The 27,232-nt window shown below is 41.0% G+C and overlaps 1 protein-coding gene across 1 annotated transcript in view; it reads right to left on the bottom strand.

Annotated features, from left to right (window-relative positions):
* Ube2n (ubiquitin conjugating enzyme E2 N) overlaps positions 1–26,615 on the bottom strand; it is a 35,266-nt gene extending 8,651 nt beyond the window's left edge. The window contains exon 1 of the mRNA XM_021654766.2: positions 26,390–26,615. Coding sequence (XP_021510441.1) covers positions 26,390–26,419 — 30 coding nt within the window. The 5' untranslated portion in view covers positions 26,420–26,615. The remainder of the gene's footprint in view (positions 1–26,389) is intronic.
* Between the last annotated feature and the right edge of the window lie 617 nt (positions 26,616–27,232).

Raw genomic sequence — 27,232 nt, 5'->3', positions numbered from 1 at the left:
ATGGACACAAATGTGTATAGACAGTAAATAATAAAAATAAAACCTTTAAAAAAGAAAAAAAAAAGATAATAAAAGGTAAAGGCTGTGCTACATATAGGGTGGAGTTGACATACAGGGTTGAGAGTGAAAGTTCTTGATTCCAGAAATATTTTTTAAAAGAACCACCATATGGTTGCTGGGAATTGATCTCAGGACCTTTGGAAGAGCAACCAGTGCTCTTTACCTCTAGGCCATCTCTCCAGTCCAATATTCCAGCAATTTTTAAAAGGTGTGTAAATTGCTTATATTAATTTTCTGTAGTGTGGTACACATGCCTTTAATTCCAGCACTGAAGAGACAGAACAGAGGCAAGCGAGTCTTTTTGAGTTCCAGCCCAGCCACGGCTACATAGTGACACTCTGTTCTATTAAAAAAAAGAAAAATAATTTAAAAAGCCACTCCCCGCTCCCCCCCCCAAAAAAAACCCAAAACTTTGTTTTGAGTCAAGGTTTCACTATGTAGTTGTGGCTGTCCTGGAACTCCAGTGTAGACCAGGTTAGCCTTGAATTTGCAGAAATCCACCTGCCTCTGGCTCCAGGGTGCTAGGATTAAATGCATATACCACTACCACCCAGCTAAAACAGAAACTTTTAATCTATATAGATAAAATTGGGAAAGAAAAAAAAATCTGCCTGTCAGACTTCAAATTATCTAAGTAGAGAATCTGCAACATTTATTTAAAATATACATATGAGCCGGTAGTCATGGCACACCTTCCCAGCACTCAGGGGGCAGAGGCAGGCAGACAGATCTAAGTTCAAGGCCAGCCTCGTCTACACTCGAGTTTCAGGACAGCCAGGGCTACAAAGAGAAGCCCTGTCTCAAATACACCCTCAAAAAACAAACAAACAAAAAACAAAACACCACCAAAACAAATAAACCCCCCACACACACACAAACTATTTTTAAAATAGTATTTTCCATCTTGTTTCATTTTGAGACAGGGTCTTTCTTATGTAGACTAAGCTGGCCTGAAACTCAAAAAAAATCCACCTGCTTCTTGCCTCCCAAGTGTTGAGATTAAAATTGTGCATGACAACTGGCAAAAAAAAAAAACAGTATTTTAAAATGTTTGTTTTTTTTTTGTTTAGGGAACCATTGGAAGTCAGAAGGACAATCTGTGGAAGTTGTTGACCCTTTCCTTCCAACAGCACTCTCTCTTGCTCTCTGATCTTAGACTAGTAATTTATGCTAGAAAAGATAAATTAATTTTTACTATTTTTCACTTAATCCAATATATTCAAAATGTTATCTCAACAAGTTATCAGTATAAAATGACTAACGGAATAGTTTAGATGCTCTTTATACTGAGCCTTCACAAATCTGGGTTGTAATTTACACACTACACAAATATAACAATTCAAATTAGTCATATTTCAATTGTTCCATAGCCACAAAATGCTACCACCTAATTTTACTATTGACAGGCCATTAAGAATAAATTAACTGCATATAAATGGGTAAATTTTTGTAAAGCAACTTTATAAAAATTTTAAAACTAGCATTATTTTCCCCTCAAAAATAATCTAATATAGGAAGATGTGGAGTGACTAGCAGGTACAGGTCAGGAAGGGTCTCTACTGGTTCCTTCAGGTCAGAGCTGCTGTTTGCTGCAGTCAAAATATAGTATTTGAAAATGATGACTGTTTAAAAAAAGAAAAAAGCAAGACAACTGCACAATGAATTATTGACTAATCACCAAGAAACTATTTTAATTCTTCCAGTGAACATCACCCTCTGGTGGACATAAGATATCAACAAATGCAACAAAAATATGAAATATCTTTAAAAAGATCATTTATTTCGCTCTAAAAGCTTCTTTCTTTTTTCTTGTCGATTTGTACCATATGGTCACTTCTCTAAACTAAGGTTAGCACTAATATAAATGTGCTTAAAAGGAATCCACTCTGAGCTGGATTTCAAATGCACCTTTTTAAGAGTTTAAAATAGTTAATGCTCAATCAGGCAAACTCAGCTAAGCCTCAATTCCCTGTATGCTACTACCTTCTTTGCCTCGCCACTGGCCCCACAGGTACCTTTTGAAAAATGCTTACCCAAAAGTCCAAAGAAGAAAATGGCTCTCAGAGCACACTCCTTCCCTCAGGGCTCTGGGTCTTGTGGGTGATATACTCAAAGGAGGGGTCAGGCAAGAAGCTGTTCTCCAGGACTTGTCACCAAGGACTAAATCTGGGGTTTTCATCTACTTGTCAGAAAAGCTTTATTTCAGAAAGGCTTGTCAGAAAGCTTTATTTCAAGGATGAAGATCTGGCTCAGTTGGCAGAGTGCTCAACAGGCCATGCAGAAAGCCCTGAGTTCCATCACTAGCACCATATACACCAGCTGGCAGAGATAGAGAACCAGATGAGAACAGGAATCAAGGTCACCCTCAACTACCAAGTGAGCTGGAGGGCCTGCCTGGGGCGGAGGCTTAAAGAACCTACACAATTTTTGGGTTCTTAAGCAATAGGTAAGAAAGCACATGGGTTAGAAATCTGTAAAACTAAATCAATACTTCTGTGATGTTCAAGGAAATGAAATGGAGACCAGGGAAACAGAAGTCCCGAAAGAAAGACTCACTATGCATGATCAGGTTGTTTTCGAGGTCTAAAACAGAGGGAAACCCTCTCCTGTATTTCCACTTTCCTGTTCTTTACCATCACTCAAACTGGCAACAATGGTTTTTGGCTCAGTTGCTAATCTTAAACTAGCTGATGACAAGAACTACAGCTAATAAATGTCAGCAAGTGTAAAATAAATGCATGTGTCAACTACTACCATCTACCTTAAGACACATGTAAAGGCAGACATGGTGACTTATGCCTGTAACCCCAGCATTTGAGGAAGCTCAGGCAAAGAGAATTGTTTTAAAACTGAAGCCAGCCAAAGTGGGTGGAGAGGAAGGAAGAAAAGGTAACTAGCATTTAAGGCTAATCCAATCACAGACAAGAAAAAATGTCCTAACAAAATGTCCTTGTACATTAGGCTTAATTTCTTAATTTCCTTGTCTACCATCTCCCAATTCTTCTGGCCCAAATTAGCAAACCTAAACACATCAACCATTATAGTTTACACACATCCGAAAGCTCCATAAGATAGGGATACATACAGTATTCCCAGAATAAGACTGAATACAACATGGGGCTGGAGAGATGGCTCATGAGTTAATATAAGAGCACTGGCTGTTCTTCCAGGACCGGGGTTCAATTTCCAGCACCCATATGGCAGCTAAAAACTGTCTGTAACTCCAGTTCCAGGGGATCTGACACACTCAGAAAACATATGTACAGGCAAAACACCAATGTAAACAAAATAAAATTATATAAATGAGATTGCTTTAAAAAATTAAAAATGAATACAATGATCCATGATAAATTACTCAATTCACTCAATCCTCATACTCATTTAATAATACTAATAGAATAGAACCAAACTAGGAAACATCAGAGCCAACGTGGCCTCTATTCCACACCTGGTTTCTTAATGGTACAGAAAGACAACTAACTGACTATGAACAATAAAAGCCCAACTATTCTGCTAAGGGAGGTAAAGAGCACAGGAGTTAAGAAAGGTCTACTAAGGGAGGTAAAGAGCACAGGAGTTAAGAAAGGTCTATTTTCTTTCTTTTCTTTTTTTTTAAGATTTATTTTTATTATGTATATACTGTTCTCCCTCCACGTACACCTGCATGCCAGAAGAGGGCACCAGATCCCATTATAGATGGTTGTGAGCCACCATGTGGTTGCTAGGAATTGATCTTAGGACCTCTAGAAGAGGTCCAGTGCTCTTAACCTCTGAGCCATCTCTCCAGCCCTAAAAGGACTATTTCCATACCTTTAAAATCACCAGTTCATGAAAGAAGTAAATTTAAACAACAATGTTACTTTTCCTCCTTTTTACTAAGAACTGAAAAGGTATGGTTTCATTAATGCAAATGAAAATAGAGAAAATAATCTGATTGAAAATCTGATCTATTATCATACTGACCTAGAGTATTACAATTTCAAAACAGCAAACCATTTTGCCCTTCTTTGATATACCATTAACTTAAGACTTTATAAATTTACTAATGAATGCTTATTAATTGTTTGCTTTGTGTGTAATGTTGGAAGTATAAAGTTTTTGGTATTTTGAGGCAGGGTCTCACTCTGTATCTTTGGATGACCTATTGAACTCACTATGTAAACCAGGCTAGCCCTTGGAGATCCACCTGCTTCTGCTAATGTTTCCTTGAGTGCCCAGCTAACTATCTTGAGACAGGGTGTCTCACTCTTGCCTGGAACTCAACACTAGATTCATAGCAATCCCACATTTCAGTATTTAGGTTACAGGTATGAACTATCATTCTGAGCTCTGGATTTGTAGAAGGTAGAACACACTTCTTCCCATTTCCTTTCCCTCCCTCCTCTGAGGAAGGGTAGGTTGGTTTTCTGCTCAATTGGAGGCTGAGGGTCAAGCACAAGCATGACCACTTGAGCCTGTCGCCCCAGCCCCATCCAGATTGTCTTCCCATCCAATCTGGATGTGGAAACAGATTGTACCCTCATTGCTAGAGGAGCTCAGACAGATTTGGGGGTGTCTGGGCTTGCAGACCAGCTAGGAGAGCCAACCAGAGTCAGCTCCACGCCCTGTGAAACATCCTACCAGAATATTAAGGTGGAAAAGCAACTGGAACACATCCTTCTGACCTCACAGGTGTACCATACATACTCAATATACCAAATATAATAAAAGAACTAAGGAAAATTACAGGTCTTTAGATGGGATGGCCCTGGCTTGCCACTGTCTATAGGACTTTTCTATGAAAACCAGGGCTTAGGAAGGACTCCTCTCTCCCTTCTTGTGGGCAATGTGGCTGCTGTTGTGAATAGGATGGAGAAGTGTGTTGAAGACATATAGACTATCCTGAGCTCATAAGTCTCACTTATTTTCCCCACATTAAAAGTGTTGCTTTTCAACTGCAAATGTACATTAAACTTAACAGGTTTGTTTTTTAAGATACTAATGCCTGGGGCTGGAGAGATGGCTCAGTGGTTAAGAGCACTGTCTGCTCTTCCAAATGGACCCGGATTCAATTCCCAGCACCCACATGGCAACTCACAACTGTCTGTACCACCAATTCCAAGGAATCTGATACCTTCACACATAAAATAAAATAAATTATTAAAAAAAAAAAAGATACTAATGCCTAAGCCTCAACAGACCTCCGGAATGGGGATAGGAGGGTTACATACTGTCCCCAAGTGATTCTAATATGGAGCCACAGGGTTGAAAAACACCACTGGGCAGTGGTGGTGCATGCCTTTAATCCTAGACAGAGGTAGGTGGATCTCTGTGAATTCAAGGTCAACGAGGGCTACACAGAGAAATCTTCTGTCTCTGAAACAAACAACAAAAATGGGAAGAAGGGGAAGCAGAAGTGGAAGGAAAGGAAGGAAAGCGAAGGGAAGGAAAAAGGAAAGGAAAAAAGAAAAAGGAAAGGCAAAGGTGAAGGCAAAGGCAAGGCAAGGAAAGGAAAGGCAAATACTTGCTTGGTGGGTGAGCAAATGGATGGTTTGGGCTTTTTTGTTTTGGGGAGGAGACTTTTGTTTGCTAAGGCAGGGTTTATGGGCTGGAGAGATGGCTTAGAGGTTAAGGCTTCTCTCCCAGAGGTTCTGAGTTCAATTCCCAGAAACTACATGGTGGCTCACAACCATCTATACTGGCATCTCTTCTGGCATGCAGGTATACATATAGATAGAGCATTGTATAATTAATAAATAAATCTTACAAAAAAAAAAAGACAGGGTTTATGTAGCTCAGACAAGCCTAAAACTCTCCATATACCTTAGAATGACTTTGAACTCCTGATTCTCCTGCTGTCATCTCCCAAATACTGAAATTCTAGAAATATTCCACTACTCCCAGATTTTTTTGCATACACACACACACACACACACACACACACACACACAAAGATACATTTCAGGATTTGGTCTTAAGAGAAGCTGTAACAAGCATGGCCAGATTAGGACTCATCTTGTTGATCTCTAAAGATATTTTAAGGTCTGTGACAAATAAGTACTTTAAACCTCCATCTTTTTTTTTGAAAGACTTCAAATATTAACAGCACAATTAAAGTTACATTCCTTACTCATTCATGAACACAATATTCTTCATGATAAAACTGTCCTTTGAATATATCCAGCTCCGAAACTAGATGCGAAGAAGGTAAACCACCACTCCATTCTTTCTAGTTCTAATTTGGTTCATGAGGTAATAAAAAACACTTATGCTGCCTTTTTTTTTTTTTTTAAGGAAAAAAAATCTTAAAAATGATAGCCACATTAAAAGACTTCATGGCATCAGTAATGGCAAAACGAGGCTTGTGGATATCCATCGTTCCATTCATTGTTCCTCAGGCCATTTCACAAGTAAGTATCTTTGTTTGGCAATCAGCACACAACCCTAGAACAGCCACCCACACACCTTTATGGATCCTATTGCCCCCACAATAGAAATTGAAATGCCAATTCCTCACTTTTTGACATGAAGGCACCCTCCTGTGATATCAAACACTTGGGTGTCAGAAGCAAAAGTTATCCTCATCTACACAGCGAATTAAAGGCAACATGTTCTTTAAGACCCTGTCTCAAAACTGTGCCAGAAGTTAAGGAACCAGAAGAATCCATTCTAGAAAGAATAACTGTAGCTACCAAGACAACAAATAGTGGAGAAGTTCTAACAGCAACATCCTGTAACTGAACACCAGCAATCCAGGGTGCATACAATGCAGAGCATAATGTATACATCAACTCAGTGAAATCACCACTGTCCAATTCTAACACTGTCACTAGCTAGCTCTTTGAGTCTCCTGAAGATTGAGATACCTAATAACTAATAGATGCTGTTCCTGCTCAAATTACCTAAAGCTGCCTTGGTTGCTTGGTAACAGTATAGTCTCTAAAATTAGAGAAGTGAAAAGGGGACATGCTGGCTAGTTTCTTGTCAACTTGACACAAATGAGTTATCTGAGAAGACAACCTCAACTGAGAAAATGCTTCTGCCAAATTGTCCATAGGCAAGTGTGTGGGGCATTTTCTTGAGTAAGGACTGGTGTGGAAGGCCCAGCTCACTGTGGGGAGGGGAGTTAAGTACCACTCCAGGCAAGTAGTCCTGGGTTATCTGTATGAGAAAGCAAGCGATGGGAAGCAACCCAGTAAACAGTGTGTTCCTCCACATCTCAGCTTCTGTTCTGACCTTAGCTTCCCCTGAACTGTAACATGTAAGCCAAATAAGCCTTTTCCTCTTCAAGTTGTTTTCAGCAATAGAAACCAAAGGAGCTTAACGGAGTGGTGAGGAGAAATGAAGCATCTGCATGCAACTAAACAGAAAAGGACAAAATAAGTCAATTATGATCTCTTATCAAAGATAGTCTATACATATCTTTAAAACCTTCTAAGATAGTACTAACTTCAGCTAGGCAGTGTGGAGTATTATTTTACGTAATGGGGGAAAAATCACAGCCAGGATCCCCTGGTTTAATTCCAGTTTTAGTTAGACATGTTTAAAGTTGAGGCCTACCCTGAACATCAAAAGCTCTCTGGCACTAAACATACTGAACATTTTATGAGTTAAATCTTATTTTTTCTGGAAGCTCCCCTTTTGTAGGCTCTCTAAGGCTTTTAAGTATTGTTTAATAGTCTTTTGGCTGAGGGGAAGAATACTATACAGATTATATCGCCAGTACATTCTTTAAAGAAGGAAGAAATTTGTTACCAGTGATATCTAGTTTTGGTGTTTGTGGTTGCTGTTCATTTTTGAGGCAAGCATAGCTGTTTAGCCCAGGCTGGCCTCTAAATGTTGACCCTGCTTCAGTAGTGAAGTACTAGATAGATTACAAGCATGTGTCACCACGCCCAAGTCCAAGTTTTTGATTTTAACTTGTTCATAAAATACAAAATTATTTTAAATGAAATTAGCTATATTTCTAGCAACCAAAATCACAACCAGTCACAGTCAAGAATGTTGTTATCCTTATAAGAACAAAAGACCTAAAACTAAGTTAAGATAGGCGTGATGGTTCCAGCACTCTGGAGGCAGAGGCAAGCAGACCTCTATGAGTTGGAAGCCAGCCTGGTATACACTGCAAGTTCCAAGACAGGTAAGGGGTCTCAAAAAAACAATAGTAAGTATTATTATTATAATTATAACTAAATGAATAAATGAGTGAGCGAGCGAGCAAGCAATCCCTAAAACTGTTTAAGGTATACACTTGTCACTGACAGTGGCAATGCCAGCTTCATTCCCCAAGTCTGGCTGCATAACAGATACATCAATATACTTTGCAAATTGCGCCACAAATAACTTTTCCTGGCCTAGCAACTAGTGATCACAGTTTTATTGGTAGAGCAGGAATAACTCAACAATAAGTTTCTCTGTACTGTTGCAGTTTTAGCATATGTGCTACCAAAGCAAGCACAATTCCAGCTGAATTTACATCTCAAATGCAGCCACAACACAATGATATGCCTATAGATGTCCTGAGGCTAACTCTGCTTCTAGTAACATACAGAACAAAGGGAAGTAGGGCGGCTCAATTTTTGGTGAGGCATGCAATTTTTGGTGAGATATGTTGGTCTAGATCTACAATCCACCCAATTACGCCAACAGCCTAATTTAGTTCTAGAAAAAAAGAACCCATGGGCGGCCAATGAGATGGCTCAAGGGGCAAATTCATTTGTCACCACATCTGATGACTTGCTCTTGAGTCTGACTTTCAGGACTCATAATGAAAAAACAAAACTAACTTTTCCCATAAAACTTCCTCTATCTCTACATGTGCCCTCCCCCAACACACACACAAAGCAAAGACTGTATCACACTAAAGAGGTAATGTGGCCCAGCATGGTGATGTACAACTTTGTGTCCAGCACTCAGAAGACAGAGACCTCTGAGTTCAAAGCCAGCCTTGTCTACAAAGAAGTACCAGGACAGCTAGGAGTACACAGAGAAATCCCACCTAAAAAAAAAAGAGGCAATCTAGGAAGGAGTCAGTTCTCTCCTAGTATTTGGGTCCCTAGGATCATACTCAGGTCATCAGGCTTGGAAGCAGACGCCTTTACCCAACTGTGCCATTGTGCTGGTTCCAAAGTTAGCTTTTTTTTTTTTTTTGGTCTAACTCAGAAAAATTAATTATTACATACAATATCCCATTTTCCTAACCACTGTTGGTAAATGGGTATCACTGGCTTTCAAAATGGTTGGTTCATTTCAGAGTTAACTTAGCATTATGTATTCTGTGTAACTGATTCAAAATTTCCACTCACTAGAATACACAGAGTAATTTTATAGTGAAGTAGAAATCTTTGTAAAATCACTTAATAATAAGAACCAACATTATATAATGATCAGCATTTTATTAAGCTCTGTTCTTGCACATTAGTCACCCTAGAGCTAACAATACACATGTGTATGTTTGTTTACACACACACACACACACACACACACACACACACACACACACGTTATTCAAGCTACTATTTGGCAAAGCAAAGTCAAGCCAGAATAACTCAGCCCCAGGTTTTGTGTTTCTACTATACATAAACACACATCACATTTGCTCTGGGTACTAGGAGAATAAGGCTAAGCCATGAGTCATATTTTAGCTCCCCAAATGCCAACATTTTCAACATCTGGAAAATCTAATGCTAGTTAAAAGAAACCTTAAGTGCTCAGTACCACTAATACTTCAGAAAGTGTCCGTTCTATAGAAGACCAAGCATAGAATATACAACTCACTACCTTATGCTGTCTCTACCAACCAGCACAAGCCCAATCAGAGTACCCACAAATGAGTCTCAATCCTACACTTGTGGAAGAGAAGAACATCTTCACAAGGAAAAGAAAATGACTGACTGGAAAGAGATGAGAACTTCCAAGTCCAAAGACTTAGGAAGCCAGAGAGTAGCTGAACATGGCAGAAAATGTATGCAGGGGAAGTCGATCAACAGTGGGACAGACTATTCCAACTTTTACAAACTATTTACACTTCTGCTCAACAGCCTTCTATCTTTTATATTTTAACCCTACAGGTCATACACTTAAAAATCCTAGAGCCAAATACACTAGGCTCAATTTGTTTGCTGTTCTTCCAGCAGCTTTGGTAATCTGTCCACCTCCCGTACTCCTTCTTGCTCTTTCTTTCCTCTTCCCTCCTTAATTTTAAGCTGTCTAACTATGCAGCCCTAGCTGGTCTCAAACCTAGATGGATCCTTCTGCTGGTATCTGCTAAATGCTGAGCATGGACTCAATGTTGACTGTTTAGCATATTAAAGAACTTAGAACTGGAAATCGGCTACAACAGTAAAATGGCCAGTATTTGATACAGAGCACCAGACAGAAGCCAAGCATGCGTTTATAATCCTAGTGCTGAAGAGACAAAGACGTTCCATGGCTCTATACCATTCATTGTAGCCTATAACAAGGCCCAGGTCCAGGTCTCAAAAAACAAGAATGGGACCGATCCTGAGGAATGATACCTGAGGTAGGCCTCTTGCTTCCACAAAGATCACTGTTAGGAGGGCCATAGGAGAAGAAGAGGGAGGGAGGGTGAGGTTGGGAGGGGATGGAAGAGGGAGCTACAGCTGGGATACAAAGTGAATAAACTGTAATTGGTAAAAATAAGGAGTTTATAACCTCTTAAAAAAAAAGATCACTGTTAGTATGAGTGCATACACAAAGACTTTTTAAATTCTATTCCTCAAGGTTTTTGTTGTTTAGTTTGTTTTGTTTTGTTTTGTTTTAAGAACGTGAAGGACTGCAGATGGCTCAGCTGTTCTCTTGTAGAGGACGGAGGTTTAGCCCAAAACCCATATAGTAGACAACAATTTAATTCCAGTTCCTGAGGAATCTGATGCCCTCTTCTAGCCCCACAGGATCCTGCACTCACAAAATACTCACACATGTAAAATAAAAATAAATATTAAGTAAAAAACTTTGAAATTAAACAGTTCGAGAAACAAAAGTTTGGAGCCTGGTACTATCTGTTCTATCCCAACTACTGAAGAAGTGAAGGCAGACAGGCAGTGAGTGAGGCTGGGCAACAAAACTAAGCGCAATCCTGACTCAAAATAAAAGGGAGCGAGGGTGGGCAAGTGAAATGGCTAACTGGGAAAGAAGGCAAAGGCACTGGTCACCCACATGGTAGAGAAATGACTCCCACAAACTGTCTTTTGACTTCCACATGTGCACATTGCACAACACACACACACACAAATTTTTTTAAGTATGTCAAATTCAATCACTGTATCTGGATAACCTTTAAAAAAAATCTGAAATAACAGTACATTAAAAATAAGTGAATAAATGTGCCGGGCATGCTAGCCCATGCCTTTAATCCCAGCACTCTGGGAGGCCAGCCTGGTCTACAACCAGGGATACATGGAGAAACCGCCTAGAAAAAAACAAAATAAATAAATATACAGATACATATATACATGTGTCTATGTGGGGGCCAGTAAGTTGGCTCAGTGGGTAAAAGGCACTTGCTGGGTTGGTCTGATGACCTAAACTGGATCCCCAAAACTCAAAAGAGGAAGGAAGGCACCAACTCCCAAAGGCTGGCTTCTGACTTCCACATGGATGGCACTGCACACACATGCATGCTTGCATTCACACACATATAATAATTAATAAGTTAACTTTAAAAAATAGAGGGCAGTAAGAATGCTCAGTGGATAAAAGGTGCTTGCCACTAAGATTGAGGACCTAACTTCAGTCCCCTGCATCCACAGGGTAGGAGAGAGATGACTCTCAAAACTTGTTTCTCTGCTCTCCGTATGCACACTATGGCACCTGTGCACTCACACACAAAGATACATACACAACATAAACAAAAATAAATAAAAATATGGGGGCTAGAGAGATAGCTCAGACATTAAGAGCACTGGCTGCTCTTCCAGAGCTCCTGAGCTCAATTCCCAGCAACCATCTATAATGAGATCCGGTGCCCTCTTCTGGTGTGCAGGTGTACATGCAGACAGAATATTGCATACATAGCGAAGAAATAAATCTTTTTTTAAAAAAATAAAAACACAAATGGAACTCACTTCATACTACTAGTATGAATCACAGAAATCATTAAAAAATTATCCTTAGAATAAATGATTTATATAAACAGTGCTGGCATTTAAAGACAGGGTCTTGCATATGCTAGGCAAGCATTATGCAAGGTTTTCTTAAAGATACTTAGCTGGCTGAAACAGAGATGGAAGACATCTTTCAATGAGTTACTCTTCTGTTGAGTTTTGTATCTAATACTATTTAATGTTAATATCCATAAGATAATGAATATGTAATAACTCTAAAAAGCAAGAAAAACAAGAAATATTTTAAGTATTCCTATTTTGAAAGTGAAATGGTCTCAACCACAGAAACTGACAACATTTAGAATTAAAAAAAAAAAAAACAGCAATCTTAACAATGTTAAGGAGAAAATTAACTCACATACACGGGGGATTACAAAAAAATGTCCCCATCATCTAACAATTCTACTGCTTGAAACTTACCTAGGAAACACTCAAGTATACTTGGAGAAATAGTGAGCACGGCAAAGCCCCTAGGAAAAAGACACTGGATGTAATGTTAGCATTAAAGCAAGGTATTTACTCTGTACAGTGAAGCACGCTTTCACGCTTTCAAACAGTGTGAGCCTGTGTTGGGCTTCAGTGAGGGAACATGTTTTTACAACTGTATACATTTCTTAGAACTCACACTGTGTACCTGGGCCTGCTGGCATATACCTGTTATTCTAGTACTTGTAAGTTTAAGGGAGAAAGATCAGAGTTTCAAAGCCAACCTTTCAGCCTCTAATTCAAGCATGGTATGGGCTAATGAGACCCTATCTCAAACAAAAACACTCAAATAGTAGCTAGGTATAGTGTTATTCCCCTTTCAAAAACCCGAGAAGCTCAGGCAAGAATTTAAGTTGGAAAATGATCTTTTTAAAAACTCACAAATTATAAATTAAAATGGACACATTTAAATTAATAAAGTTCACTTAAAAGAGAGTATTATTATATCCTGAGCTCACTGAAAACAAGACATGGATCTTAATTTGGTTAAAAGTACTTGTAGATTAAGGGGGTGGATGGTTAGGATCCAGTGCTGCTCCCAGCACCCATGTCAGACAGCTGTTCCAGCTTCAAAGGGATCTAACACCTCTAGCTTCCACAGGCATACGGATTCAAATGAGTAGACTCATATGCACTAGAACTATATTTAAGAATAATAAAAACTTTTTTTAAAGCTAGATAAAGCTGGAATGGCTGTTTGTACCTCTTTAATCCTAGCACTCAGGAGACAGAGGCAGATGGCTCTCTTTTGAGTTCCAGGCCAGCCATGGCTATATATCAAGATCTTGTCTCTAAAAATAAATAAATAAATAAATAAATAGATAGATAGATAGATAGATAGATAGATAAAAATAAGAAATAAAACAGCACAAGAAAGCTAGATAGATTTAGTCAAAATACCTATGTAAAGAGATTTATGGGAGATTAATCCTTGAAACTTATTTGTATCTTCATATAAACTGTTTAATCCTCAGAACCATCTGCAAAAACATTTTACAGAAACATACACAAAAACATCCACAATGGCAGAATATGAATTACATTAATAGTCATTCTAATATGCAATGATTACTTAAAGCTATACTAGAGTATGTAGTCCTTCCCCTAAGCTTAACCAACAGCCTACAAATCTCTGTAGGACTGAAGCCAAGTCAAGTACTGCAACATCACAACACTGTACTCCTATGCAGGGTCATGTCATAGGGGTTTAAAAGCTGCCTTTAAAAGCTGTCTACACTGAAAAATCAGTGTGAACACCTCTCACAACTTCTATGGACACTGAACTCTAAACAAAGATGTGGTCAAGGCACTAGAAGTGGTGGAAGAGATGGAACAGAACAGGGGCCTACCACAGAGGTCCTCTGAAAGGGTCTACCCAAAAGGTGATCTAAGCAAATGCTGAGACTCACAGCCAAACTTTGGGCAGAGCTTTGGGCAGAGCTCAGGGAGTCTTATGGAAAAAGGGGAGAAGGGTAGGTGAACTCAGAGGGGACAGGAGCTCCATAAGGAGACCAAAAAAAAGCTAAAAATTATGAGCCCAGGGAGCCCTGTAGAGACTGAAGCACCAACCAAGGACCATGCATGGAAAAGACCTAGATGCCCTGCTCAATGTAGAAAATAGGCAACTCAGTCTTCATGTGGGGGCCCTTGCTCTTTGATCACTTTCCCCTGGCAATGAGGCCTTCCCAGGCCATAGAGGAAGAGAAGATCCAGGTAGTCCTGATGAGACTTGATATGCTAGGGTCAGATGCCAGGGGAGAATTCCCCCCTTTCAGTGGACTAGGGGAAGGGGATAACGAGGAAAGGGGAAGGAGGATGGGACCAGGAGATGAGGGAAGGGGCTACAACCAGGACATAAAATGAATAAATTATAAAAAATATTAAAAAAAATGTGGGCAAGGGAAACAGAAAATTTGCTCCTTAACGATTCTTTTCGTATTGATTACCCAACATTTATCTATTTTGGAATTTATCCACTATTGAGAGAACCAAGTTAACTATCATTCCCCACTAAACTTAAGGCATGATTTAACTCAGGGGCAGGAAAATTCATCACTGTGATCAATAAACACAGGAACTGCATAGGAAAGAAAGCACAGAAAGGAACTATCTATGAAATAAGATGAAGGGGAAGATCGTGAAGTTTTATATCATTTATTTTCTGTGTTTATATTGCACATGAATGTGGAGGTCAGAACAACTTGCAGAAGTCTGTTCTTTTGTCACAACTCAGGCTGTCAGGCTTGGCAGCGGGCACCTTTGCCCACTGAGCTATCTTACCAGCCCGACTATGAAGTTTTGCGTGGCAGATGGAGTTGAAACTCAATTTTAAAAGCACAATGGAGAGCCCTCAAGATCACTTTTCTAGATATTTCAATATGAAAATTTGACAATTCAGTGATTACAGTTTAAAAAGAAATCTAGAAGAGGACAAACGCTCACATTTAAAGAAACAATGTGGAGGAGAGCAATGGATAACAAACAGCTATGTTATTACTGGTGAAACTAATAAAGGAAAGCAACACTAGCAGTTGCTTTCACACATTTCAGAGAGCAGGCCAGGAAATAAATCCTTCTGCATAAAACAAAGTTGGATGAAATGTATAGCACATTTAAGTGGAGACAAAAATCAGGAAATGAGGTGAACCCAAAACCCGGTTTGTTCTGTGTTTTGTTCAAAAGTCTGGAACTCACCGTATAGTCAAGGATTACCTTGAATTTCCAATCCTCTGCCTCTAATTACTCAGTGCAAAGACTACATGCATGCACCACCACAGCCAGGATATAAGATTCTGTTGAATCTATAGCCTTGTGCAGGCTGGTTAAGCATGTTACCAACAGAGCTACATATATATACAGTGCTAGAGCAATACATATATGTATGTAGAGAAATTCTTTCACAGGTTATGAAAATATTTCTTTTGAAATTAGTGGTGTTGGTCACACGGTTCTGAATATATTTAACAACCACTAAATTTCAAATTTTGAAATTGCTGACTTTTTTTATGTGCATTAGTGTGAAGGTGGCAGATCCTTTGGAATTGGGGTTACAGACAGTTGTGAACTGCCATGTGGCTGCTGGGAATTGAACCCAGATCCTTTGGAAGATCAGACAGTGCTCTTAAGCACTGAGCCATCTCTCCAGCCCCGAAACTGCTGAATTTTATGTTATTATAAATTATGCTTTAAAAATGAAGAAATTAGTTTCTTCTTCAAAAGTAAGTGATAAGGGAACATTTTGTTTATATACGAGGGACTAGGCTAGCAAAAAAAAAAGGGGAAGATTTTAGTGTATACCACTTGGTACAATAACTGGATATTTAGTAATGTACTGACAAATAAGCTTCTAAAAGGAACGAATTTTTCAAATTAAAATCTGAATGTGGTGTACTCTTCTAACACCAACATACAGAAGTGGAGGCAGGAAGATCAGAAATTAAAGGTCATCCTATACAGCAAGTTCTAGGCCAGTCTGGGATACATGAAATTCAGTCTTAAAAACAAAATAACAACAAAAACCAGCTGGACCTAGTGGAGCAGCCTAGCCTGGCTGGATGCTGAAGCAAGAACATCATCTCAAATGGCCAGCCTGAGCCATTTTAGTTCAGACCCTGTCTCAAAAAGACAGAAAGAAAGACAGACAGACAGACAGACAGACAGATAGATAAGATAGATAAAAGCTCGATAGGTGGGATGGTGTCTAATTCAGCAAAAGAATACTTACATAGGGTCCTAGCTTCAGTCCTAGCACAATAAAACAAAGAAAAATCAACAAAACAGAGACTTTATGGGAATGTGAGGGAAGTGGTTAATGAGATTACAGCCAAGGGTAAGAAATGTCAAGTGTTACAGCTGTAAATCAGTTTCTAACTGGAAGTAAAAAATCCTAAGCCAATACCAAGAATTGTATCTGTAACCATAAAATGATTTCACTGTGATGTAATGACAGCTTGCATGTCTCTTCATAGTAAAAAAGCCATGGTATCACACGGTTGCAATCAATCCTAACATTCAGGAGTGCTGAGGCAAGAAGACTGCTGGTTGGAGAATGCTGGCCATAGGGCAGAGACCTCAGCTCTTAGGGCAGGCAGGGACACAAGGGACAGACAGGAAATAGCGATTACTGGGGTGGTAGTGGTGGTAACTGCTTTCTAGTCCATTCCCAAAGAACCACGAACTTTTCTGAATTCAAGGAACTTGAGCAATCAGACAACAATTTCAATTCTACACTAGGCAAAAGCCTGTGATGAAACAGTAAAGAGTTCTGATAAAAAGGCAAGAAAACAGGGCCTAGAGATGGCTCAGTGATTATGGGCACCTGCTGTTCTTGCAGAGGACCCAGTATCTACATGGCAACTTACAATTGTCCTTAACCCTAGTTCCACAGGATCTAGCATCCACTTCTGGCCCCCACAAACCAGGAACCAATATGGTATACATACAGACATGCAGGCAAAACACAATCTTTTTTGTTTTAAAGCAAGATAACAAAGTACCTAGATCTTGCACTTAGACATGTACCATTTCACTGATCCACAAGACATAAAAGTGCATGCACGCACTGCTATGTGTACCACTTAACCCAGAGATGTAGAGGGATTTTAATTCAAGGCATGGCTGCTCTGACAAAAGATCACATCCAAAGACCTTCTAGGTCTGTGTGTTCCTCCTGGAATACAGATACTCTGGTCAGGGGATGTCTTTAAGCCCAGGAGAGAGAGACAAGCAGATCTCTGAGTTCAAGGCCAGTCTGGTATACAGAAGTTTCACATAAAGAAAAGCTTAGGTCCAGTAGTGGTGGTATACATCTCTAATCCCAGCATTCAGGAGACAGAGGCATGCAGATCTCTGAGTTCTAGTCAGTTTTGTTTAAGCAATTCTATAGACAGTGAGTTGAGAGGCAGTGCAGTGGAGTTCAGTTGGCGGAACTCAAAGGCAGTTTATACCAGGAGGGTTTTACAGAGAGACACTGAAGAGAGAACAAGCTAGAAAGAGGTGAAGACAGATGAGCCAAAGAATTATTAGAACAGATTGCTAGAGTTAGTTTGAAGCCAAGAAGAGTAATTCAATGAGAAACTGAGAGGAGCCAGATTCAATCAAGACAGCTTGGAAAGGAGTTTGAGCCAGAACAGCTGAATAGAACCAGCCATAGTTCAGAAAGAACTAGAAAGGGTGAGCTTGTTCAGCAGTTAAGTCTCAGAGGTTGAAAACATTCTAGACCTTAGATTAGATTGTATGGAGGGTAGAAGCTTCCAGGACTAGGTCTAGGTTAGCAGAATGAGGCAGTAAGCCTCAGAGTCAATAATTAAATCAGGCATATAAAAGTTACTTTAACACAGAGAACCAAACCACTTGGGTTCAAATCATAGCTCCATAAATCACTTGGACCCCAGTGTAGGATGGTTGAGCTATAAAAAGAAGATAATACATTAACAGGATTGTTGCTGAATTAATGCATGTAACATGCTTATAACAGTGCCTAGCTTGCTGTCCGTAAGATTATTATATAGAATAAAAAAAAAAATGTATATGACCAACCTCATTTCAAGAACAGTTGTCACAAAGCAAGGCTTGGTGCCTTGTCTGCCCATAATCCCATTATTTGAGAGGCCTAGAGTAGATAGAGGGCTGCAGAGAGTTCAAGGCCAACTACATAGTAAGTTCCAGGACAGCCTGACTAAGGCAACTAGATACTGATTATCACTATGACAGTATATGATGTCACCTAGTAGACAAGTCTCTGGGTATATCTATAAGGGGTTATCTGGATTACATTAGATCATGGGCATGCCCATGAGGTATTACCTTGATTTGTTTAATTAAGGTGGGAAGACCTACCTTAAAGAAGGGCAGTAACCATTCCTTTCCTGGGCTTGGTTTTTGGGTTGTATTAAAAAAAAAAAAAAGAAAAAAAGAAAAGGGGGGGAGTGTTAACATAAACATTCATTGTTCTAGGGTTCCTGAGCAGACACAACTTGACCAACTGCCTCAAACTCCTGCCTTTAAAACTTACTCACCAGGACGGACTGTACTCATAACTGTGAGCCAAAATAAACCCTTTTCCTGGCTGGAGAAATGTCTCAGTGGTTAAGAGCACTGCCTACTCTTTCAGGACCTGGGTTCAATTTCCAGCACCCACACAACAGCTTACAACTGTGATTAAGTCCAGTTCCAGAGGATCTGATGCCCTCTTCCATCCAGTTTCCATGAGCACCAGTATGCACATGGCTTAGATATACAGACAAAACACCCATACAAATAAAATTATTTTAAAATAAAAAGTAACGCTTCCTCTTCCTTTAAGTTGTTTTTGTCAAAAGTTTATTTGTTTTTTTGGCGGTTGGTTTTTTGTTTTTCTTTTGTAGCCCTGGTTATCCTGGAACTCACTCTGCAGACCAGGCTAACCTCAAACTAAGAGATATAAAATGCGGGTTTAAAAACCACCATCATCTGGCTTGCTTCTTAAACTTTTATTCAGGCTTCTGAGATAACAGCATTGGCAAAATCACTCCTGTGACACAGAATTCACTAAAAACAGAAAGATAGGTAATACCCAAAAGCCTTTTTTTGTTTGAGCCAGGATTTGTTTATCTGCATAGCCCTGGATGTACTGGATCCCACTCTGTATATCAGGTTGGCCTCGAACTCAGAAAGATCCCCTGACCCCCACTTCCTGAATACTAGGATTAAAGGTGTGCTGGAGTTTTTTGTTTGTTTTTGTATCACTAAACTCAATATTCTCCTGCCTCAGCCTCCTGTTAGGAGATAGCAATGACATACCTCTATTTCTGGCTAATCAACAGTTCTTAATGCCAACTCTCTGTGCTAAACAATAATGATTTTCAACAACCCAAAAACTTTTTTGTTGTTGTTTTTCGAGACAGGGTTTCTCTGTGTGGCCCTGGCTGCCCTGAAACCCAATCTGTAGACCGGGCTGGTCTACAAACTCACAGAGATCCACCTGCCTCTGCCTCCTGAGTGCTGGGATTAAAGGAGTGTGCCACCAAGCCCATGGTATATCTGTACAATGTGCATCCTGGTGCTCTTGGAAACTGGATGGAAGAGGGCATCAGATCCTCTGGAACTGGACTTAATCACAGTTGTAAGCTGTTGTGTGGGTGCTGGAAACTGAACCCAGGTCCTAAAAAAGTAGCCAGTACTCTTAACTACTGAGACATTTCTCCAGCTGGAAAAAGGGTTTATTTGGCTCACAGTTAAAACTTTTAAGGTGTTATATGTCACTACTTTCTCTCCACTTTATTCCACACTATTTATACTGACTACTCCCTCAGCATAACAAGACTTGAGTATAGGACAGAAAGCAGACAAATCACAGTTAGGAAAGAATGAAAGAAATGTGCCCTTGGAGTCTTACTAGCTTATTGAAATGTTTTGGTTTTTTTTTGTTAAATAGCTACAAAATACATATTGATTTGCCTAAAATTAATCAAATTGACAGAGATAAATGATAGCACTGAAAATTAAAGGAGAGCTTGCTAATCTGAACAGCCAATTTTCTTTTTTTAAACCAAGATGTTATCAGCAATTAGATGCTGAAGTCAATGTTTCAAAGTACTTTAGAGGAGGGCTATGGCTCAGTAGTAGGAGCTCGTGCTTAAAATGTGCAAAGGAAGCCTAAACTAACATAGTGAGTTGCAGTGTTGGGGGGAAAAAACAATACTGTGGCTGGGCAGTACATGCCTCCATATCTCAGCACTTAGGAGGCTGAAACAGGAGGATCACCAGCAAGTAGCTATCTTCTTGCACAGCAAGGTTCTGTCTCAAAAAGAAATAAAAGAAAGGAGAGAGGAGAGAAGCAAAAACACTCATCAAATAAGAATGGAAAATTGGTAAAAAGAATGTCTGTCTAATCTCAAGAAACTGGCTTACTATAGGTCAGTAGGTTGGCTGACTGACAGGTTGGTTTTAAGATGGTCTCAAGTATTCCAGGCTGGATGGAACTCAATAGAAAAGGATAACCTGGAAGTTCCAGATCCTCCTGCATCTACCGCCTGTGTGCTCAAACTACAGCCCATGGGTCACCAAACCCAGGGCTTTCACACACTAGGCAAGCATTCTACCAAGTGTCTCTCCCCCTTAGCTTGCTGGATTTTAATCAAGTAAACTCGAGTAAGTCAGCTACTATTTTATCAGACTATTTTATTGTACATGACTAATTTTAAAGACAAAAAGCATGTTACTATTTTATTGTACATGACTAATTTTAAAGACAAAAAGCATGTTACTTTGGGTGTGATGGTATGCCTGTGACCCCAACACTCTGGAGGTGACACATGATGTTAAGTTCAAGACCACCCTTGTCGTAAAAACAATCAGCTAGGACCAGAGATGGCTCAATGCATAAAAGCATAAACCTGCCAACCTGAGTTCTACCCCAGGAACTCATGGCATAAAGAGAACCAACTCCTAAAAACAGTCCTCTAAGCCTCCTAAGTGTGCCATGACCCATTATGTCTACAGGAAAGCAAGCAAATGCATTCTTTAAAAACTTAGGAGGAGAGGGTAATTTCAAGATAGGGGTTCTCTCTGTGTAGCCAGTCTATCCTGGAACTTGCTCTATAAACCAGGCTGGCCTCAAACTCAAAAATATCCTCATGTCTCCCTTCTAATACTCTGATCAAAAACTTGTACCACCACACCCTGCTAAAAATTAAAACTTTTAAAATCAGCATATTGTATCAATGTAACATAAAGCTGAAATACATTTCTGTTCCCAAAATAACCAGTTCTTCTTGAAAATAAAAAGGGTAAGAGAAATCTCTCCTTTTGGAATACTTTTGAGTGGCCTTTGTTAGCTTTAAACTAAGAAAAATTCCAATGTCAAAAATGGTGGTACACACCCTGTAATTCCAGCATTCTGGAGGCTGAACCAAGAAGATCTCAAGTTTGAAGATAGTCTGGCGTACTTAAGAACTTGTAAAAAAAAAAGCAGCACTGGGGAGAAGGATGATCGTGAAAACAGTCCACACACACACACACACAAAAGCCACATAAACAAAACTATCGAAATGATTAATATTAGATAACACAATTTGGGGCACAATTTAAAAGCTACCAATAAATATAATCCTACAAAGCAGCTCTATAAAAAGTGAGTCATCTTGAAGGTAAATTGTTAGCCAGATGGATGGAGAGGATATCAAGTATTTGCATGAGTAGGGGAAGAGGCAGCAGAACACACAGGAACTGAATTAGTGTGGTCTTTCTGAAAGGACACACAAATAAAACACTGCTTTGTCTGTAGTGGAGAATGTCTGGAATGCTGAAAGGCAGATGTGTGAATCTTTATCTTCTCTATGTACCATTTAGAGCCTCTGACCAATTTGGTCTCAGTGTTTGATGAACATGGGAGGAACATAAGAAGGGTGTCTCATGGCTGGAGATAGATCAGTTGGCAGAGTCCCTGCCTAGCATGAAAACAATGGGTTCAATACTTAACATCAAATAAAACTAGCTACAATGGCACATTTTGAGGCAGAAAGTTCAAGGTCATCCTCAGCTACAAAAAAGTTTGAGGCCAGCTTGGTTCACATAAAATCCTGTGTCCAAAGAATAAAGAAAATGTGAAATATAATATATATATATTATAGCTTTTCAGACACTGCTGATTCAAATGAATGCTGTTAAACATACTAACAATATAAAATTATAATACAGAATCACAGCTCTTGTAAAACTTTTTCCAAATCTCATGTCAATTAATATTCTCGGCATTAAGGAGCAATGCCAGGATTACCCAAAGCCATAATACAGCTTTAAGCAGTGTTAAATGCTGTACAGTGAAAAAGAGGGGATTATGGGGACACAGAAACGAGACAATTAAGGTAGACCACTAGAAGGCCAAGACGTGTGAGGGGAAAAAAAAAAAAAACCACAATAGCAAAAGGAGTAATCCAACACACAGCAGTGAAGAGCATGACTGGAATAAGCTTAACCATTCATTGTCTAAGGTGCAAAGCCAACACTGTAACTGTAGGAAAATAACCTCAGTCAAGTACAAGAGCTAATTCCAAATACCTGTAGGGCTTTGTGAAGGAGGGGTTGTCAAGATGTTATAGATTTTATTATGATAACCACTGTAGTTTTTAGCAATACAATAACATGATCTGTATCTTTAAAAAGAACACTTTTAAAAGATAACCTGCTGCTTACAAACAAATTAACGCAACAGACCAAGCAACAAATGACAGAACTGACCAGGGGCTTCCTTCAGATGGGAAAATGTGCCTAACATAGAAAGTAGAGCCTCCGGAATTTCTAATGGACTGAACACTGAAATCTGAGAGGGTAGCAACTGGGTGAACAGTAACTCAAAAGTCATCTCCTATGGGTATGAAGGCATGAACCTTTAAGAATAACAGCAATCAGGAGGCAGAGGCAAGCAGACCACTTTGAGGCCAAGGCTACAAAGTAAAAGCCTGCCTAAAATGAAAAGGGGAGGGTGTTACCTTGCACTTTATCATTATCAAGGTATTGGTACATACCTTCTGTCACTTCCAAATAACAGACAGGAAGGTCACACCTACAGTGTTAATACCATAGAAAAGTCTTATCTGAATCAGCCACTACTCTGTGACACATGTCTAGTTCACAAAATTTCATTAAGGATCAAATGGCTTTAGAAAGGAAAAAAAAATATGGCTGGCACAGTGGGAGGCAGAGCCAGGCAGATCTCTGTGAGTTCAAAGCCAGCCTGATCTACAAAGAGAACCCAGTACAGACAAGGCTACCTAGGGAAACCCTGTCTCAAAAAACAAAAACCAAACAAAAAGAAAGAAGAAATGCACAAATATGACCATCATGAGGTAGAAAGCACCATTTTAATGACTGCCCAAACCAAACTGTCTAAATCAGACTACTTAGTATTTGTGAGATAAAATACGGTCAGGTATGATGCATAGTATACCTTAAATCCCAGAACTCAAAGGCAGATGCAGGGAGACCTGAGTTTGAGGCCAACATTTATACCGTAAAGTCTTGTTTCATTTAAAAACAAAAGTTATTATTAATATAATCAACAGTAAGCCTCATCCTTTGAAAGCCAACAGCTCCCAAGAAATGAAATAACACAATAGAATGTTATATGTCCCTATGTCCTCAACTACTCCCACCCACTGTTCTAGTCACACAGACCCTTGTATAGTAGTAACCTGTATGAAACAAGGTCTCACAGTCCTAGGCTAGCCTCACCCCACTAAGAGCCAAAGATGATTAACTTCCAAACCCTTCTGCCTCTATCACACTGGCATTATAAATATGTAACTCTATGACTGAGACGGGTGTGGTGGCGCACACCTTTCAACCCAGAAAGGCAAAGGCGGGCGGTTTCTGAGTTCCAGGCCAACCTCCTCTACAGAGTGGGTTCCACCACAGCCAGCACTACAGAGAAACGCTGTCTCAATAAATAAAAAGGCACATGACTGGCTTATGTGCAGTGTTGAGGATGAAACTCAGCAGGGTTTCAAGCATGCTAGGCAAGCACTCTACCTGAGCCACAACTCCAGCCCTAAAGTTACTTCACCACACACACAAGAAAAAAGGTTTTTTGTTTGTTTGTTTCTTGAGCTGGGGTTTCTCTGTGTAGCCCTAGCTGTCCTGAAACTCACTGTATAGACCAGAATGGTTTTGAAGTCACAGAAATCCACCTGTCTCTGCCACCTGAGTGCTGAGATTAAAGGCATGCACCTGCACCACCACCACCACCACCACCACCACCCAGTTTTGAAATGAATTTTAATGTAAATGTATGTTTTCTGCTTGGGGTGTTAGTCAGTGGTAAAGCATTTGCATAGCATGTATAATAAAGCCCTAACTAATTTAAATTCAATTCCCAACACTAGAAAAAAAAAATCTTACTGATAATGCAAAAAACGGGTAAAAAAAAAATCTAAAAAAAGTCCTTTAAAGCTAAAAATACCAAAGTCAATTAATAATAACTATGATAAAGTACTGCGTGAGTTTACCACTATCTTGTTTTAAAATAGCAAAAAGCAACACTGAATGCATAGTTAAGCATAGTGTGCCAAATGAACTAGAGTAGGTGCACGTCAACATTCTGCTTCAAACCACTTGTGCAGGTTATAAGCAACAGTCCACAGAATTTGTTTTCCCACCCAAGACTTTCACATTACTGTAGAATATCAATCTTCAAAATTAAGAAAAAACGAAAAACTACACCAACTGTTTAGTTTACTGAGCATTTTAGATAATTATAGTATCAGTCTTTGCTATGTTTAGTTCATAACCAAAGTAACAATAAATAAAAAACTCAATGGTCTGTGGTGGGAAGCAACCATTTTTCAAATGGAATTCTGAATAACAAGATCACTAGTGGGGCATGTGTCTCTATCACAACTACACAAACTATAGTCAGGACCTTCCAGTGCTTGACCTAACAACTAAAACTACTTGGAAAGGATCTGAGATTCATATTATAGCAATAAATGTCCATGTTACTACTCCAGTGCTCACTAACAATTTACTCTTCCCTCCTGAGATTTTTTTTTTAATCTTATAAAAGGTCTTGTTCTAATTCAAGCACCTTTCTGTCAACGACACCCCAACCTCACACACATTTGTGACTGCCTGAAGGGACTACAAGGTATATGACGCCCTTCAAAAAGGCCCTCCATTTACTTAGTACAAATCTCGCCTTCAACTTTGCGAGTGAACACTGCTACAAATACACGTTCACCAGATTACAGCAAGCAAAATGAAGCTCCAATTTGGGCACTTCGCTGGCATACTGCGCAGTGCAGATTTTTTTTAGACAATTCCCTTCATAAAAACAGATGTCCAAAAAACATTAGGATTTAGTTTATAGTACCTATCGAATCTGAAGACTCAGTGGTGTTATGTAAAGACTTAGAAAAACAAGATACGAGTGTGGTTTGTTGTTTTTTTTTTTCATGGTTCCATATATACCTACAAAAACAGTATTCGCACTGTGCCTCGGGGCTGCTTAATATTTGAGGCGCACAAAAACTGACAGGCAAGCGATTTCACAGGTCATCCCCGTAGCCGAGGCCCTCCAGCAGCCTTGCGTTGAACTGGCGCCTCCGAACAGGAAACAGTCTCAAAAGAGTTCGCCAAGCAGAATCAAATCACTTCGCGGTGATAACCAGCAGAAACACAGGGAAGCGAACGCGGAAGCCAGGGCCACCGGGCGCCGAACCCCCGACGTCGCCGAGTGCGCGGCCGGCGCGAACATGTGCGGTCGGCTGCAGGACGCGCGGCCCCGCCCGGCTCCCGGGGCCGGTTCATTCATTCTGCACCGGAGCCTGCGGCGGCCCAGCGCCCCGGCCGAGCCAGAGAAGGCGACTCCGGGCCAGAGCGACCGGCCCGGCCCCCAACCCGCGCCCAAGAGCCCAGGCCACGCCGCGATTCCCGCCCCACGGGCGAAGACACACCGCCGAGGCCCGCGCCGGTCCCGCGCCAGAGCGCAGGCCCGCAGCCCCGCCCTCCGGCCGGGCAGCCGCCAGGCCTCGCTGGCCGCAGCCTCGGCGGCCCGGAGCCCCCGGGGTCCGGCGTTCCGCGGCGGCCGGAAGTGTCCGGGGCGCCCCCTCCTCAGCGCCCGACTTCCTCGCCGCCGAGGCCGGACCAGTCTCCGCGCTGCTCAGGCCTCTCGGCGGCTGCGGAGGGGAGCAGATGGCCGCGCGGCCTGGCGCGCTGGCGGAGGAGAGCAGAGCTGGAGGCCCGAAGCCCGCCTGGGCGGTTACCTTGATGATCCTGCGGGGCAGCCCGGCCATCTTGTCAGATCCCGAGTTCGGCCTCTGCTCTTGTCTCCGGCTCCGCTCGCCTCACGCACGAGTGGAAGTCCCGGGCTCCACTTCCGGGGGACGTGGCCGCGCCCGCCGCCGCCGCCGCCGCCGAGGCCCCTCGGGAAATGTAGTCCCTGCTTCGGAGCGGGCTTCAGGCGGCCTTCCCTCCGGCTTGGCGGCCCCCTCCCCCGCGCTCCCCGCCCCAACCCCAGCCGGGGGGTGGCGGAAGTGACGCTCCGCGGCGGGGCAGGGACTTGGGGGGGAGGCGGCGCGAGGCGGCGCCGAGCTTCTTCGCCCGCTGCAGACTCTGCGTGCGACTGGGAGTCCGGCCTCCATGAGCGGCGTACGCGCGACCACGCCTGCGCCGGTGGGCGACGTAACAAAGGCCGGCCCCCGACTTAGCCCATTCATTCATTCGTTCGGTCTGTTCGTTTAAGGTGCCCGCATTGCGCGCCGCGGGCTGACGCTGCGGCAGATCCCTGCGGACCCGGTGATCGCGCGCTCCTTCTAGGTGACGAGCAGACCGGAAGTCGATGGCGAAGCTTCTGATTGAGAATTCGCTAGTTACCGAGGCCCTGGCGAAGAATTCTAAATGTTTAAATTTCGCATAAAAAGGGGGGCCCTCTGGACCCCCTCCAAAAAAGAGGGTTTATAGCAAGTAAGGGAGGAGGCGAAAGGAACATCTCCTTAAATGCCTGAATTTTTTTTATTTGATTTTTTTTTTGGGGGGGGAAGATTTATTTATTATATCTGCCTGCAGGCCAGAAGAAGGCACCAGATCTCATAAATGGTTGTGAGCCC

The sequence above is a fragment of the Meriones unguiculatus genome, chromosome 2, assembly GCF_030254825.1.
Source record: "Meriones unguiculatus strain TT.TT164.6M chromosome 2, Bangor_MerUng_6.1, whole genome shotgun sequence".
NCBI classification, from domain to species: domain Eukaryota; kingdom Metazoa; phylum Chordata; class Mammalia; order Rodentia; family Muridae; genus Meriones; species Meriones unguiculatus.
This window is presented reverse-complemented; position numbering and strand designations above follow the sequence as displayed.